Raw genomic sequence first — 18,183 nt, 5'->3', positions numbered from 1 at the left:
AAGGTATTATATATATCTGACGGCTATATATGCTAGTTAGCTCTTAAAGAAGAATCAGATAAAGTTTATAGCCTTATCTTCTAACGTTTATAGAAGGCTATCATAAGCTTCTCTAGCTTTATACTCTACTCGATCTTATCTTAAGAAATACTTTATTATCATCATCTGACATCTTTAATATTAAGGTATTCGATCTTAAGAAACACTTTATTAAGGTTATCATCATCTAACACTTTGATATTAAGGTACTTAACCTAAGATATCTTCTAATAGTTGTTAGTAGAAAAGCCGCTATTATCATACTTAGCTAATATATTATCTAAGGTTAGAAGGGAGAGTCCCTTTATGGCGGCCGACAGTAAGTTATCCTAGCTAGCCGCTTGAACGAAGGTTAGGTTAGATATACTCTCTAATACTATAGTGTTTATAGCTAGCTTATATAATCTTTATAGAATATGCTTACAATATATCTGCTAGATTCTTTTCTTTATACTATATTATAGACATATTAGAGGAATGTTTATATAATGCCCCCATAGTGTTCGTATGATATAAAAGAAAAAAGGAAAAAAGGAAGGAAAGAAAAAGGAAGGAAAAAAAAAAAAAGGAAGAAGAAAGTTTAGTTTAGCTAAGAGTCGAATCTAAAGCTTTATAGATTGCTAAAGCTATATTATAATGTTAGTAGCATCGGCTTAAGCATCGATATATATTATGCTACCATTATACTATCAGATCTATCTCGATTATATAAGCTTTAGACGTTATAGTATGTTTTATATACTATATGATAGAGTAGGGAGAAAAGGGTTTGAAAGGAAAAAGAAGAAGGAAAGAGGAAAAAGAAAAAGAAAGGAAAGGAAGGAAGATAAAGAAAAAAAAGTTTAGTTTAGCTAAAAGTCAAATCTAAAGCTTTATAAATTATTATGATAATATAAGATAGCTTTTATCTACTTTATATTATTATTATATCGATATATATTATACTATCATTATACTATCAAGCCCGTCTTAATTATATAAGCTTTAGACGTTATAGTATACCTTATATACCATACGATAAGATAGGAAGGAAAAGGGTATAAGTGAAAGGAAAAGAAAGGAAGGGAAAAAAAGGTAAAGAAAAAGAAAAAAAAGTTAGGCTTAGCTAGAAGTCAAACCTAAAGCTTTATAGATCGTTATAATATATTCTTCCGCTAGTATAGAGAAGCAAATTATAGCATCAATATATACCATACTACTATTATATTATTAGGCTTTGTTTAGAGGTTGGTTATATAACTCTTCTTCTTTTTATATTATATTAAGCCTCTTACCCTATAGCTACTATATAGTATAGTATATCCTTAAGGTTATATCTTTCGTATCATATCGTACCATACCATACGACTAGAGCCTTTATCATTATATGACAGTAGATATAGTATCTCGATTTTATAGCTAGATCTTAGCCTTATATTTGTAGGATAGTCTAAAGCTGACACTTATATAGGGTTTTCTTTGTCTTAAGGTTATTTCTGCCTTTAGGGTTAGAGTTATCTTTCGTACGTCTCTCTCCTCCTTCCTTCTCCTCTTTTACTTTTAACCCTAACTAGACCATACCAAAATCTGCACCCAAACTTCAACCACCTATATCTCCACCACCATACCTCTATAGCTTATATACTCTTGCATCTGCTGTCGCACTACTGTCCTCTCTCGTCTGATCTGATTTGTAGCTGTTTTATCGTACGGGAACCCAGGGATATCTACCCCCTGCCTCCGAGGGGATATCTACCCCCCAGTCTTTTCGTTTCCGTCCGTGCGCCCCATACAAAGCAGAGAGGATATGCTGCCAGCGTATGCCGCTGCATGGCGGCCAGGATTATCTTTTATATACTTCTTCTTTCCTTCTCTTTCTAACCACTCTAACCAAACCATACCAAAATCTGTATCTAACCTTTAACCACCTATAACTCTACCATCATACTTCTATAGCTTTAGTACTTTTATATCTATTTGTCATACTACTATCCTCTCTTCTCTAATCTGATTTATGGTCGTTTTATCGTATGAGAACCTAGGGATATCTACCCCCTGTTTTTGAGAGGATATCTATCCTTCTGTCTTTTCTACCTAGTCTATACGTCCTACCTAAGCGGGGGGGGATATGCTGCCAGCGTATGCTGCTGTATGGCGGCTAGAGTTAATCTATTATATATATAGATTATAATATATTTGATGGATTATAATTATTTGATATTTATAAGTATATTTTTCAGCTAATATATATGATTTCTTACCTATAAATACTAAATCATAAATATTATATAATTAACTCTAACTAATATTATTATAAATAATATATTTAATATCTATAGGTAAGAAATAAAAGTTTACTAACCCTAATTAGGTTTTCAACCTTACTTAGTCTATAATAAGCTCTACTTAGTCTAGAGTAGCACCCTACTTAGTCTACAATGGCACCACTTTTTCTATTATAGCGATTAGGTTCTGATAGTTGTCAAATCTTTCCGTTTGCTACAGCCTGCTGTGGCAGACGTATTTATATGTAGTAAACTAAAGTTTGGGGAATAATTAAGTGTAAGCTGGCTTAGGTAAAGAAAGTTTATGGCTTAGGCGCTTTTGAAGAGGAAATGTATGAGGTGCGAATCGCGTCTATATTAGCTGACAGAGTATTAGCTTAGTTTAATTGTCTACGAGAAAAGTGAGTTAAGAGTGCTTTAGCCTACGTGCAACGGTATATAATATGCTCTACTCTCATCGTCAAAGCTTGTCATAAAGAAACCTATGACGAAGTACGTCAGGATGCAGAAAGCAACAAATTTTATATAGTCTCGAATAACTTTCAGAATGCAGAGTTGTATAGACCTCGACCATGATCAAGCATCAGTGCCACTGCTATCCGACAGAACGGCCCACTGGCGGCTGTTCAGGGGCTGCGAGAGCTGTCATTCAGCCCCTGAATGTCCCTAAATGCGCTGAGTGGTCCTACGATCTCCCTACCGTAAGTTTCCTAACGGGGTTGATGACATAGAAATATAGGACATGTACAACCCGACTCCTATTAGGAGATGCTCGCACGGACAGAAATATATAGAGCTCGAATTTCACACAAGTGATTAGTCTACGCTTCACCAATCAACGCCTCCAGAAGTATCATTCCAGACCCTCACCAGTTCTCAGACCTGCACTACGGTCCCTTATACGGCCAATCGCTGCTCCCCAGCCTCAACTTATGACAATTAGAATCAAACATCTGAACAATACAAGTCTGCGCAATACTGTCCTCTGCATCGCCATAGCTGACCTTATCACAATACTGCCCCGGGTGATCGATGGTGCCGACCTGGTCCAGATCGCACACTGGCACGTTAATATAGAAAAGATGATCGGCACGAGCAGTGCCAGGCTGGTCTGTCGCGCTCAGGATAAAATCGGACAGACCATCGAGCCCCCGCGGGATGAACGAACTTGCACGCCCTTGGATGCGTTCGGCAGCACCGATCAGACTAGCGTGGTTAAGGCCGTAGTCCTTGAGGGAGTCCTCGTCCTGGCCGATCTTAGGTACCGTGTAGACGTACCTGTAGTCGTTGTTGTTCTGCGAGGTGTCGGGCACACGGACGATCATGTAGTTCTTGTCGTTCTGGCAAGCGATGGCGTGATCCATACCATACCGCTCGGCGCTAAGGTTATCGCACGGGTTCCAGCCGTAGGTTGAGGCGATCCAATTGTTGCGGGACCACGTGGCGATGGCGACTTGCTCCGTGTTCCACGTCTCGCTAATCATAGCCGACATAATCATGTAGCCAAGGCGATCTCCGTCGACGACGGGAGTGCCGTCTGCGGTCGTGCTGGTGTTGGAAATGGCGAAGTCCTGATCGGCCCAGACGCCGCTCTCAAGCAAGTGCGCGAGCGCAGAGCCCTGATCTCGATCGTTGTTGGGCGGTGTCTCAGACAGCATCCGGTTGAAATAGGCAGCCATGGCCTCGTGAACGTAGATCTGCATGCGTCCAAGTGCAGCCTGCATCTCTGAATAGTTGTCGAAGGATGGCTCTTCGGTGGCAGATCCATAGAAGGAAGCTACACCGGCACCAGCGGTCAAAAGACCTGCTCCAAAGTTGCCCGCCATCTGCGCTGCGCCCGGCATCCAAGCTGCGATGGACGTAAACATCCCAGCCACAATGGTAAGCCAGGCTGCAGGGCTCGTCGGCGGATTGTCCTCTTCTTTGACGGACAAGAACGTGCTGCCGATCTCGCCTACAGACTTGGAGGCCAGGTTAACGCCGCTCTCAAAGGACCAGAACCAGGTCTGCAAGAATTTGGCGAAATTCTGCATTGCCCACAGCGAGAAAGCTCTCTCCTGATTATTAGGACAGTCTTCGTCCAATCCAAGCGAGTCCAGGCCGCACCCGTTGTGGCTGTCGATGGCCAGACACTCGGGCGGCCAATTGAAGGCCTCGTCATGATTGTACACATCGTACTCGGCAATGACACGCGGTACACCGTGAACGTTCTGGTCACTTGGCCAGCTCTGGTCGATAGCGCTGTACAGATCGGAGCGTTCAACAAGCCAGGTCCCCACGCCGTGCGCCTGCCAGAGGTCTGGATCCCAGGAGGCGCCGTTGCCATCGCAGAACCATTGCGTAGGATCATCAGGCGTTGTACCGCCGCCTGGAGGCGTGTACGATGGGAGGCCAGGATCACTTGGGGTCACACCACCATCGTCACCACCGGCAGGGCAGCTGTTGAAAGAGATGAAAGCCTAAGATGTTGTCAATCATAGACAAGATCTGGACATAAGTTAAAGAGTGCTCGGGCATTACTTACATGTGCAGTCGTGGCTTCTGCCCAGACCATATCAGCTCTTCGCTGCCCCTGCAGACTGGGATAAAACGTGTTGGTGCCCCTAGAGGCGCCCTGAAATAGTGTCTGCGGTCGTTCCCATTTGATGATACTTCCGCTATTGCCGGCGCGGTCGGCCTCCGTGACCTTGTCCTGCCAGTACCACACCTTGGTGTCGCCGGTGAACTTGTCAAGCCATAGCAGATCGGCCTTGCCATCGCCGTTGACGTCGGCAAACATGAAGTTAGCTCGATCGAGATCTTCGCTGTACTTGATTTGCCCAGAAGGATTTTCGCCATTCTCGTCGCGCAGCCAGGCCCAAGCTTGGCCACTGGGCGCCATGCAGATGTAGCTGACGCGACCGGAGCCCCTGAAGAGGGACAACTCAGTATCTAGGTTTGGTTTGGGAAGATGAACAACGGGATATAACTAACGTGATGTCTGCGAAGTGATGAGCTCGATCGCGATACAAAGTGCCAAAGCCTTGGGTGCACCATGACCGGCCAGGATCCGCGATGGTAGTTGCTGCCCAGTTGTGATTGCTACCGTCCCAGTTATTGATCCAGACTTTGAGAGAGCCTGTGGCTAGGTTCGTGACCGCAATAATGTCGGCCTGTAACACTGTGATCAGTACTATTAAAGGAATGCTCGTTAAGCTGAAGCTTACCAGGCCGTCTCCGTTCCAGTCTCCGATGTGAAGTCCTCTCCGATTAACCCCGGTATTGATCTGAATGGGAATTCCCCAAGCTGTGTCGACGTATAGATCGGCTTGGGAGTAGTCCTTGTTGTACTTGTTATGATACAAGTTTACAAGGCCATCGGGATCGATCCAAAAGTAGTCATCAAAGCCATTGCCAGTAGCGTCCCCAAAGTAGATACCGTCACCTTTCTGGAATTTTCCCCCGGCTCCGAGATTTTCCCATACCTGCCAGTTTATCTCACAAGGTGTCGTTTTCGGAGGGCACTTCTGCGTCCAGTGAACGTAGCTGGGACGCCCGCTGACCATGCGATTCCATTTGATGTGTTCGCGATTGTCCCCAATATCGACGCCGACGCCCGGATGTGTGATACCAGCGGCGCGCCAGTACGGGATCATACCTTTGCCATCGCCTCGTTGGTTGATATAGGTATCGCACTCACCCGTGGTGCTCACCCAGACCCAATCGTAACGGCCGCTGCGACCTATCAGTATGAGAATATGTGCGATAGAGACATCAAGACTTACTCTCCGTTGATGTCTACAAGCTCAACGCCACGAATGTCGCCCTTGCCTTTGGCCAAGAAGATTGGCTGTCCGGAGCCCATGTCCTGCCAGTATTCAGCTCGGTCGCCAATGCCACCATTTCGCCAGCAACTATACCGGTTGGTCAACCAGATAATTCCTAGAAAGCAAGGAGATCACTCACTGAACATTGCCGCCGCTATCAATCACACAATAGTCGAGACGACCGTCTCCGTCCATGTCACCGAAGCGCACGTTATCACGACCCATCCCGAGCTCGGGGCCCTTGTAGAGGCCTAGCTGCTGGAAGGTTGGGGGGTTGCCGCCTTTGTTGATTGACACGTGCATCTCGCCGTTGGCGAAGAGACAGATGAAGTCATCCAGCCCATCTCCGTTGACATCGCCCCAGCGAACACCATTATTGGAGCAACTGTCAGGGACGTCCATATAGTGGCTTTCCTGATAGTTACCAACACCGTCGTTCACCCAAAGGACAAACTTGCGCGCGGTGTCGTCATCCAGGTCAGAGTCGCTTAGAGCCACGATCAGCTCGTCTCGCTCGTCCAGCTTGGGCGAGCCGCCCAAGTTGACTAGCTGAGCAAACCATATGGTCGAGTCCGAGCCCATCCTGTCGCCATTGTAGTCGCCAAACTTGCCCGCGCGATCGTCTCTGAGCTGTGACTTGTGCACGTAGTTTCCATCGTCGTGGATCTCGGCACCTCGAGCGAAGAGTATCTGGCGACCACTGCGAGTGTCCTGAGCTCCGCTGCCAAATTCCTTACGACATGTGGTTGAGCCGTCCGAGTCGGAGAACTTGCCCGAATCAGTGGCCTGCTGGATCCAGCCGCGGTCGTTCGCAACCCCAATGGCCCAGTCCCAACCAGCCGCCATCTTCTTGTTACCAGATGTGGTAGGATGGGTGTTGTCGCCATGTTGGATGTCGTCGTTGGTGATAAAGCCATCGAAATCAAGCAGAATAACCTTAAACTGTGGATTGGGTTCCTCTGACCCGTCGGACCTCAAAGGCACGTAGTCACGGTATATCTGCCGATATCCTTGGTTGATACTGTCGACACTAGCTTGATGGTCTTGTTGTGGGAGCAATGTGGATAGCACGACAACCGCCTTGGGAACCTCAGCAAAGACAGCATTGATCAGTTCCTTCATTCTTAGCGGTGCACCGCTGACTGACTCGGTACTGCCCTCCTGTACAGCGTCGTTGGTGCCAGCGTTGATGAGCACGACGTTGGGAAGCCAAGTATTGGTCGAAGTGGTGGTACGAGCACGGACTTGGCTCACACGGTCGCCACTAACCCCTTCATGGTCCTGAGGAGAGGTTAGTAAACATAATCAAATTAGCTGAAGGGGGTTTATAAACATTATCAGCCATGGTTCCCGAGTTCCTGTTGCCAACCATGTTGACCTTCCAGCCCTCGGAACGCAACTTATCACGAAGGAACTTGCGATACCCATTCTTGGACGGATCGTCAGGAGGTGGATAGTCTCCAGCCGTGATGGAAGCACCCAGAGGCATGATGCGAAGGTAGAAATCCTTGGGATCGGCGCGAGCTACGAATGTCTCATTGTGCGAGACGCCATATTGGGAAACCCAAGTATGGTCAATGGCTAGTCCAAGACTGCTGGCTGCCAGTAGCAGCACCGCAAAGGCATGCTGCAGGAGCATCATCATGACAGCTTACAATGATCAGTGTAAAGCTGAACCGGGCAAAGGCGTCTGCAGGTGGATCGTGTACATGGTGTCATGAAGGCATCTTGGAGATCAGAGTGCTGCATTGAATTTATATCTTGCTGAGAGGTCTTGGCGATTCTGATTGTGCCAGGCGATACTCAGACGACCGACAAACCCTGTACGAGTCAACTATATCTCGGCGATTCGTAAGCACCAATATAGAAATCTAAGGCCATCTTGACTATCAGAAATAAGCACTTGTAATACTAGACCAGAGAAACTAGTGAAGTCACACCACACCGTGACTCCAAGGTTACAATACTTGGCGGATGCCTAATAACTTCCGACTGATTTCCTTCTTTGAGCAGGTCGGATACATGATTTTCGTGATAGGATGCATTTCTCGTATACATTGATTCGCATTGCTGAAATTTGTTCGGACTTCAAAAACTTTGCGAGGCTCGCATAAATTCTTCATAGGTCGGTAGCTAAGTCTAGTGCGGCTGCAGGGAACTTAGGTTGGCGGCTGACATGTATTGACAGGGTTATACCGCACAAGGCTCATCCATCTCACGAGACCCTCCCGTCTCTCCGTCGGTGTTTCGATTCCGAACTTCTGCTACTGCCATCGATAGACGTTCGCCGTCGGTATCCATCTCTGCTCCCGCTTCTCCTCCTCCGCTCTGCACTATCCGGGGTGCGGCTATGGCTGCGAGAGCGACGTCTTCTTTTGCGCTCGCTCGGCTCGGGACTGCGGCTCCTGCGCCTCAACTGGTCGCCACGATCCTTCCATCCTGGAGATGTTAGCCTGCGTTCTCGTATCCTTAAGATTAGAATTATCTTTTATATACCTTTTATATACTCTTATATATATACTTATATACCTAACAATACTTTAAAATCCACCACCCTAACTTTAACCACCTATATCTCTACCACCATATTTCTATAACTCTTATACTCTTATATCTATTATCATACTATTATTATCTCTCACCTATCCGATTTATAGCTATTTTATCGTATGGGAACCTAAAGATATCTACCTCCTATCTCCGAGAGGATATCTACCCCCCTATCTTTCCCGTCTGGTTCGTACGCTCCCTACAAAACCAGGGGGGTATGCTAGCAGCGTATCCCACGCCATAGCAGCCAAGAAACTTTATCTATTTATAGTATAGAATATATTGTTGATGATAATATTAGGATTAGATATAATAGGCTAGTTTAGCTAGCGTTTACGAACGTTCTCTACTTTTCGGAGGGTAAAGCTTATCTGCTTTTTGACAATCACTTAGAATCGACCTAACTATAATGTAGAGAAGGTAAACGAGAATGAGTATAGGGATGGACGGCTTGGCTCTCTTTTGTCATATATTGTATATTGTGCTATAGTTATAGAGGAAATCTTTGCATAATATTGAAACCATCTAGGGTTGATCTAGCTCCTGTCTGGGCCTTTTAACTAGGCCTACTCTGGAATCACTATACCTGCGCCTTTTTATGTCATGACTTCCATCATATATGAACTGATCATTCCTTATGCCGTAGATACTTCGTATAGGGAGTTTTGCACTCCCCGGTACTGTCACACTGTTATCTGTTGGGGAAGGTGATGTTGGGGAAGTGGATGTGTCTCTGTTCTGTGCTACCGAAACACTCGACCTCCCAGGCGAAATCTCTTGACTAGCGCTCTGTGAATCCACGCTTGTGCCAATCCCACTGTCAACGAGCAACTCTTCTGCTTCGTCAACTAAGTCTGGCTCTCCTTCCTCTGGTATACTTATGTTCCCAGGCCACCGGAGTGGCAGCTTAGTGTTATGCCCGAATATCACCGCTCCATCGTCTGCTAAATTATTCGGGCTCTGTCGCGTTCGGAGCCTAGGAAATGCTGATGGCAAGAGAACCTGTACACGGTTACGCGTCTTCAAGAGACAGGCTGATCCATTTGTACATGGTTCAAACGCGAGGTCTGGAGTAGACCAATGGATATTATCGACGACTCGCCAGGGCTGTGTCTTCCGGCTCCCAGTTCTGCAAATGATCTTCGTAATATCAACAACAGAGGCCGCCAGATAGTCCTTTTCTTTCGGCAAGGGACTGTTCCATAAGCAGTTGCTGCAAGAAAGCCTGGTGGTTTTCAATTGACTTGAGGCGGTGGACGGCAAAAGGAGATCGCCAAAGCCAGCTCCAAACAGTGTAGGTGCGTGAATGGCTCGAGTAAAATCCACCCAGCCTTGCCCTCTAGCATTGAGCGTTGCAACCTTAGGCCATAATGTGCCATGTCCAGTTGCCAGGTCCATAAAATCGAAGCCTTCTAGCTGACGCCTTGGCGTGAGGCGAAGCCTAAACCCAACACCATTCTGGGTGTGAACATCATCCTGATGAGCGGTTATCTGACAAAGACAGTGATACAACTGCTCTACTCGATCCCGAACACAAAAGTTGGTTGTTTTCTCCCTCGTCGAGTGGCCCGGTGTTGTGCCTGACAAGGTGCTAACCTCCGTCCAAGATTCAGTTTTTTTGTGGTAGAGAGGAATATTCTGGTTGTCCACATTAGATAAGATCTCAAAGGCTCGATCAGATCCAGTGTGTGTAGCTTCCCCTTCATCAAATTTGATCTTCTCTGTAAAGAGAAGCCGACGTAGACGAGCGTCACTCCTATAGTGCTCAATTGACGCCCGGAGAAGATGCAACAAGGTACTTGCTCCATCAACAAGCCAAGACCGCCTTTCATCCCCGTCGTAGAAGACAAAATATCGATCAGAAATATTAAGAAGCATGCCAAAATAATCATCACCAAAGTTGATATGAAGCGGCTTGTCTTTCAGTCCCAAGACACAGCTTACGCTAGCATTTATGAACTGACCGGCTGATATGGTAACTTTTTCAAAAGCGCAGTTTTGGTTTGGAAACGGAAGTCCAGACCAACCAATCGAGTAATCTGCGTCGGGAGCTCCTGCGAGGCGGTTAGTGGCCCTTCCAATGCACTCATGAGCAGGCAATATCAACACACCTGCAAAGTTCAGGACGTTTTCACACCATCCAACAACATGGTATTTTTGACTCAGTATATCAACCTTCGGGTCACCGGTATTTTTATCCCAGCGAGGGGCTCTATGATCCTCAAATGAGATATATGCTCCCTCGGGATTATAAACTAGATGCCAGAATACTGTATGTCCCACGACTTTGGTAGCGACTAGCATTGCGGAAAAGCCTTTGATGAAGGTTGTACCGGCATATTGAACAACTCTTTTTGTGTTGAGCAGCGCCGCCACGACTGGAAGAGATATTTGGAGACCTGAATCCATACTCAGACAACGAGGTATTGGGTATCCGGCGACGATCACCGGATTTCTAAACAACCCACGCCAGCAAGATCCTTGACTATCAGGACTGTTTTCCATGTCCCGGAGCTCGAATGATAGCACACATGCGTCCGAAATGGGTGGCGAAGCTGGAACTTCAGGTTGAAGTAACAGTCGGGTTTCGGCCGTGAAACAATCTATTTTTGGATAGCAGTAAACCGGCGCATTGTCGGCTGGTGACGGTCGAAATGCTGACCCTAACCAAGCGAGCATTTCCCCAACTTCCGCGACAGAGAACACATTCCCGAGCACCGAAACTAGTAGACATGGCGAAGATTTGCTGTCAAAATGACAATATATTCGCGTTCGACCTGGCAGTAATCCTGTGTTTAAACTTCAGCATCGCTCTGGCTTGACATGGGGTTAGAAGTTAAGGTAGCATGAAAGGCTTATAAGCCGCATCTCAGAAAAATGGTTAAGGAGCAGAGATGAAATCTTACCATCCCAGGATTGATTCCCCTCTTTGAGTCCCTGCTGAAAGAGGGTTAGCAACTCTTTGCCTGTCTCTGGCCATGTTTGTTGCAAGTACTCTATACAAGTCACACTTTGCACGTTATTGCCGGTGCCGGTGATGGTTAATCCATATGCTAGAGCTTGTTCTAATGGGCGGTCGTATTCCTGCTCCTGGAGGAATCGTTGAAGGTTCCAATCTAGTTGAAAGTCAATCTGTACCTCTCGAGAATCCTGTAAGCTGAACTTGTCATTTCGTCCATATGCCCTAATGATACGATTTCGTATTGCACTTTTCGCATCGTATTCTCCAGGGGCTGTAAGGTCGCGCTCTACCTGCAGCCTGCACACAAGCGATCTATAAGCACTTGACCCAACGATCGCCTGTCGATATACTGTAAGATCTGGGAGTGTTTCGTCTTCCAGCTCATCAAAGTCATCTAACTGGAGATCATATTTTAGATCTCTGAAAACTGGCTTGTTTTTCATCTCGGCGCTTTTAGAAAGCCACTTGCTAACGTTCGCCCGATTCTTCTTTCCAGGGCCGCTCTTGCTCCAGGATTCAGGACTGTCTTCACCATCAATAGCATCGCCTTCCGCTTCCCAGTATAATATATTCCTCAGAAGCTCAATAATTCTACTGTGTTATGCGTCAACTTTCAAGTTCCACCTTCGGGTCTGTGTATACATACAACTGGTCTCGATGCACCAAGTATTTCACTTGCAGCTGTAGCCTCTGGTGAGTTTCGTAAGCGATTTGACTAGCAAAAGCCTCCAGCAGCGTGGGAAGCAAATTGCAAATGGCTTCTAGATTATGCTGCGAGAAGTCTGGCGACAGTGAATGGCTGAGAACGTCGGCAAAAGCGACGGCATATTCGTCGAATTTTGAATCGCCGAGACTCCCCGCATCTGAATATGTTGTCGCTACGTAGCTCTTTGATGATGACTCGTGACTTTTTTCGCCAAATGTCAGTGTAGGGGGATTCATTATAGGCGGGTCGGGGTCGAGTTTAGAGAACGGCGCTGCTTCAGAGAGGATGTCTAGTTCATTAGTAGACGGGACATCTGGGTTGGCGTCTGTTGCCTCCGGTCCCAGGAAATCAGAAAACTCGTCCAACTCATTCAATGCTTCCGAAATACTTGAAATTTCTCTTGCATCTGCATTCTCTTCACCACCCCAGGCCAACTCGTATTTTTCGTCTTCACTATTCCCTTCGCTCTCATCACCATCCTCTTCGCTCTCACCCTCTTGTGAGTCATCTACAGGATCTACATAGTAGCGATTTGACTCCTCTTGGAAGGGGGATTTGCTCATGCGATGGCGGCGAGTCTCGATCATGTCTTCTAGCTCTGTGATTGCAGAGTCCCACAACCCGGATTTTATTTGCAGGAGAATATTTGTCCGTAGAGCTTTGCAGCCTCTATATCCATCCTTTTTCTCGCCCTCGTCGATTGGAGACGGGTCAATGAGCTCCTTTGCCCGTAGATAGTCCTCGCCCTTGGCTGCCTGGAGTACTTCGATGCATAGATCTATGTCTGCTTGAAAGGTTCGGTCTCTGACGCCTCGCAGGAGAGCTTCAAACGCACGATTCTCTTGAGCTGTAGGACGAGTCATTCCGATGAGTAAACAATCTTCGTCTCCGTACCTGCGCCATCTCCAGCAAACTAGTGGACTATCGCCGTCTCGATCTTGTTCGTCCACATCAACGCCGAGAATATATGCGTCGGTGAGAGCGTCGAGGACGTCGAGCTTGGCCCACGTCGCTGCTTTATGGAGGATGTTTGCTCCATTTTTGGTGTCAAGTGGGGGATTTGGGTTGGCGCCGGCGTGGAGCAGCAATCGTACGGCCAGGGCGTTGTCTTCATTTATGGCGTGTATTAGTGGAGTGATTCCATCGGAGTCGAGTGGCTCTAGAGTGGCCCCCGCTTGTAGCAGTAGCGTCACCAGCTGCTCGGCCAATTCGGTAGGCCCGTAGACCTTAGAGAGCCAGTGTAACGGCGTTCTGCCGAGTATGTCTTGTGTAGCAGCGACACCCTTCGGGTCTTCGGTGATTATGTGCTTCAGCAGCTCAAATGTCGGTGTTATATCTTCCTTCATTACGAACCAAAGAGCATTATATCCATCTTTATCGACGACTCTAATATTGCACTTGGTATCGAGCAGAAGCTGAGCACAGAAGTACTGCCCGTTGTATAGCGCCACTATTAGTGGAGTCCTTCCGTAACAGTCGCAGGCATTCAGGGGGAGCCTCGCATCAATTAGTAGCTTGACAGCGACCGAATCTCCCACGATACACGCTGTGTGGAGCGCCGTCATGTTGCAGTCATCAGCGTTGTGGACCGCTAATGGATCCGTAACGAGAAGCCTTTTCAGCGTATCGGTGCCCTGTAATACCGCCTGTGGGCCATTCAGAACCATCACCCCTTTGTCGCTCCTGTTATAAACGTCGTCACCTAGTGCTGCCACCTTCCCCAGAAGCCACTTCTGCCGGTCGTCAAGTTGCCAGGAGTCAGCTTGGACGAGGAATTCGCGAGCCCATAATACTGCTCCGCTACGAGAAGTCCAATCAGTTACACCATGTCACAGGAGAACAGCCACCGAATGAAAACATACCGGTCAGTGTAATGATCCCGCCTTACCCCGCCGAGATTCCACGTCTTGATAAGGAACTCGACAATGTCATAGCGCTGCCAGCTAGTTGCATGCTATAAAGTGTACAGGCTTGCGTTAGTAGCAAATTCAGCGTAGCTGAAGAAAGGTTGTATGTTTACTTACACTGAGAAGCGTTCTTTCATTCCTAGCACAGTCTCCAGGGTGGTATCCTGCCTTGGCAAAGTACTGCTGAAAACGTCTCGTATCGCCATACTCAATAGAACGCCATATATCATCATCTAGAGCAATGATTTGCTGTATAGCTAACAGGGCTTCGAAGTTGTTCATCAAGCCGAAGTTTATTGACACGAGTAGCATTCTGTTCGACAGCCATCCAGGAAAATAGTAGTAGAAGCGCACAGTCGAGCACGAACCTCTGCACTTTGGTGAGCTGCATGCACTGTTCGTAAAGACGGAGAGGCTGTCATAATGGAGGAAGAAGCCACCTAGGAGAGGTCTCAGCCACCTCAGGCTCTGGTACTTGCCCCATTGGCTATGGCATCTATATGTGTATCTGGGGCTGTATTGAGGTGGCTGGAAGCTGGATGTCTCGATCTGGGTGGTCTCCCCGTGGGCTAAGCTACGGAACGCTTCTGTCTGAATGACATTTTGCGGGGTGGTCTCCCTGTGGGCTAAGCTACGGAACGCTTCTGTCTGACTGACATTTTGCGTAACGTGGCTAGGGATATGGCTCTGAGCTCTGAGGATGTAGATGTCAGCGTACACGGTTCCCCAAAGGATGGTCAAACTCACGTTCCGCACGATGCAACCATCTCAGTGAGACCAAGATGTATCTGTTTTCTAGATCTTTCCAGCTTGTCTTGCAATGTCTTGATGTCGCTCAACTCCCACGTCCATTTGAATCGCCGAACTTTGTAAAGCTTGTAGGTGTTGCCTTTTGTACCGTGCCTCTTAATCAACTCTTCGAGGTCCCAGCGTACTGTCTGAATCTCGATACGTCCGGAATGGAGCATTGGCAGCTCGGGCATAGTAAGCAGCGGGTGGACATCTTTCGCATAAAACGAGCCGAAGGTGGTGCTTTCGAGCGCCTTGAGAGATGTTTGAATTGTTGCCAACTAAAGAGATGTCAGCGTTCCATTTTGACGGTGGAGGCCGGTTCAAAAGTAAAGGCTCGCCTCATTGTATACCCCCGAGAGATTACTCTTTACGTGTGAGACTGCCTGAATAGTGTCGATGAGCGCCGGGATGGCCGCCGCCGCCTGGCCGATGGTTATGAGACTGCTGACGATGTTCATTCTATTATGGAGATGGCACGGCAAAGAACGCGGTCTTGTGCGATGTTAGGGTAAGATCTCGATGGGAGATCCGGAGTCGATGAGGTGTGGTAAAGTGACGAGGCTCTGAGCTGGCCGGGCCCATGCCATGCGTTGTCTCATGCTCGCCCACCCTGTTAAAAAGCCTGTTCACGTTGGGCACGGCAAGGCAGAGAGGCAGAATCCGGCTGGACTCAGCCACAACTGCACCTGCAGGCTCGCAGCTGGGGCGGGCAAAGTTGACAAATCACCCTATAGCTAGACACTCTAGCTAGCTTGAGAGACGTTTATATTGTCTCTAGGATAGGTCAGAAAGTGCCTAAGGGCCTATATAGGCTGCCTTATGAGGCCGACACCACCCCTATGGTGGTAGTCGTAGGCCCTTAGGGGCCCCTTCGATGACCTACCTTCTTAAGGTGGTAGGCCCTCCCGAGGGCCTACCACCTTCCTGTCATCAGTGTTGGTGTTTGAGTGAGTATGCTTGACTCTTTTGGTCTGCATCTTTATGCAGCTTATTTTAATGCTTAGCAATTACTTTATATAGATTGCTATTCTATCTTAAAGTATGGTGTCATTCCGTTTTAAACTTCGAGTTACTTACTTAAGCTGCTTCGATCGAGTTATAAGCGATTTCAAATATTCTAATACTCCTAATGTTCCCTTTCTTCGAAACGCTTGCTGTAGATTTAAGTAGATTCTTATGGTATAGTTTACTAGATGCTCTAGGTACTCATTTATCGATGTTCACCTATTCAAGCTACCGTCAAGCTTCATACCAAGGAAGACGATCCAGTTTTTGTAGCCTCAACCGTAAGCATTAAGACGGGCTATAGGGCACCCTACAGACCGATGAGTCTACCTTAGATCTTACCTAAACTGATCACTCAAAAGGTGGCCCTCAGAGCCTTATATGGAAAAGAGCCTTATATGGAAAGGGTTCACTGCTAAATTGAACTATGACCATAATGGTCTAGGAGCCTACTAAAAGGGGACCCTCCGTCTAAAGCTAACACGAATGTAAACCAAGCTGACTAACGATGTTGGGCACGGCCCTTTGCACCTAATCCAACATAGAGAGCTCTTTGAATCGTGATCATCACGGGGCGGTCGTGACATTATTAAGCCAACGTAGCTCCTCATCTATGCGGTTAAAGTGGGCATCGACAAGATCTTGTTTGCGGAAGTCTAATCTATGTCCGCACCGTCGTTGTAAGATATCGGAGGGCGTTGCCCCATCATCGCAACACGAACCGTAACAATCACCAATAAGAGTCAGAAGCGGTTGAAATGGGTTGTTCTTTGGCCGCCGGCTCTTATCAATGATCCCAAGAATAGTTGGTATCGCGACTTCGTGGAAGACTGGTGGCTGCTGACGATTGAAAAGGTCGGCGAGGAAGATATAGTCGAGGAAAAACCGACGTGGAATATAGTAGATATCTGACCAGCCAGAGCAACCTTCATGTGAAGGCGCACGGTAGCCCAGACCCATAGCCTCAAGCTCCTGGAGGGCTTTGACTGTTTGGTTACGGTTTCTTGCCCGCGCCCACCACGGCAGAGGCTGCTCCACCATATTATCTATACATAGGAATAGTGGCCCTAATGGATCCGGATGATCGCGCGACAGACCTGTAACTGCGAGCCACATTATGTGCAGATCTTCCCTTTCGAAGGCCATCGGATCTATCCATGCATCGAAGTGGAAATAGAAAAGTCCCGTGATCTCCGCCGACTCTTGTAGGATAATATCCATCGTTCGCGCAACTTGAACATATGGGGTACTGGATGCCCAGTACTGATCATGCGTGATATTCTGAAAGTCGTCTGGCAAGCCAGAAAGCATATCTGGCATGGAGAAATGGAGTGTGTGGAAGAATTCCTTGTACTTCATTACCCAGGAGAGGCGCTCGGTGCGCTCGCTGTTGAATCGAATCAGGGCTAATGTCGAATTGAGGGAAGGAACGGGCGAACTGTTGGAGATGGCGGACGTCTCGCTCTGGCCATCCTTTAAAGGAGGAATCATGGATGGCTCAATATGTACAGAAGGAACAATGTCGTAGTCGCTGCCGTCCGGACGTTGTGGCCTCGCCACCTCCATCTGAGAACCTGCTGGCGATGGTAGAGGGCCAATCCACGCCAAAGCGACTAGCAGCGCCACAACCACCATAGTTGCGAGGCTTGAAACTATGACCTTTGGTATCTGAATTATGCTATGAGTATTTATCGACTATATTTCTTGGAGGTAGAAGTATAAAGCATACCAATTTTGGCCATCGACTCATGTTGTCGGAACCATAAGGCTCCACGTAAGTGGCTTCAGGTTCGAGTCCAGAGTCAGCTTTCGCCTTTAATTCGATTGATGGACAAGAGATGTAAAGCCACGATGCCACAAAAACAATAGTAGTTCCCGGGATGGCGAGAAAGTGTAACTGAAGCCCAAAACACATCAATGATATCCACAGAAGAACCCCGGTGGAAAAAGCAGATGATACACACTTGATGACAGCATCGGCGTCTACGAAGGTACTAGTTAGCGTGGAGCTCAGCGCGATGACGCTTTACGAGATTCTGCACATACAATTATACACGGCACTAACAACAAGTCCCACGAGGGTATTACTCGCAATCACGAGGATACCAGACATGTCATTATAGCCGGCCAAAATCGAAGGTTCGTCATGTTT

The 18,183-nt window shown here is 47.3% G+C and overlaps 2 protein-coding genes across 2 annotated transcripts; both read right to left on the bottom strand.

Annotated features, from left to right (window-relative positions):
• Positions 1 to 2,879: 2,879 nt before the first annotated feature.
• UCRPA7_5879 (putative carbohydrate esterase family 3 protein) lies at positions 2,880 to 7,858 on the bottom strand (the record flags this gene model as incomplete). Its single annotated transcript, XM_007918422.1, has 9 exons — positions 2,880 to 2,936; positions 3,308 to 4,762; positions 4,828 to 5,212; positions 5,277 to 5,455; positions 5,510 to 6,017; positions 6,068 to 6,196; positions 6,249 to 7,390; positions 7,443 to 7,759; positions 7,819 to 7,858. 9 exons carry the CDS (start codon positions 7,856 to 7,858, stop codon positions 2,880 to 2,882), a joined length of 4,212 nt encoding a protein of 1,403 aa, XP_007916613.1.
• Positions 7,859 to 12,227: 4,369 nt separating this feature from the next.
• Positions 12,228 to 15,202, bottom strand: UCRPA7_5878 (putative ankyrin repeat protein; the record flags this gene model as incomplete). The annotated part of the gene is made up of 4 exons (XM_007918419.1): positions 12,228 to 14,127; positions 14,190 to 14,281; positions 14,892 to 14,928; positions 14,982 to 15,202. 4 exons carry the CDS (start codon positions 15,200 to 15,202, stop codon positions 12,228 to 12,230), a joined length of 2,250 nt encoding a protein of 749 aa, XP_007916610.1.
• Between the last annotated feature and the right edge of the window lie 2,981 nt (positions 15,203 to 18,183).

This window comes from Phaeoacremonium minimum (assembly GCF_000392275.1).
Source record: "Phaeoacremonium minimum UCRPA7 unplaced genomic scaffold PA7_03_scaffold_440, whole genome shotgun sequence".
Taxonomy (NCBI): domain Eukaryota; kingdom Fungi; phylum Ascomycota; class Sordariomycetes; order Togniniales; family Togniniaceae; genus Phaeoacremonium; species Phaeoacremonium minimum.
This window is presented reverse-complemented; position numbering and strand designations above follow the sequence as displayed.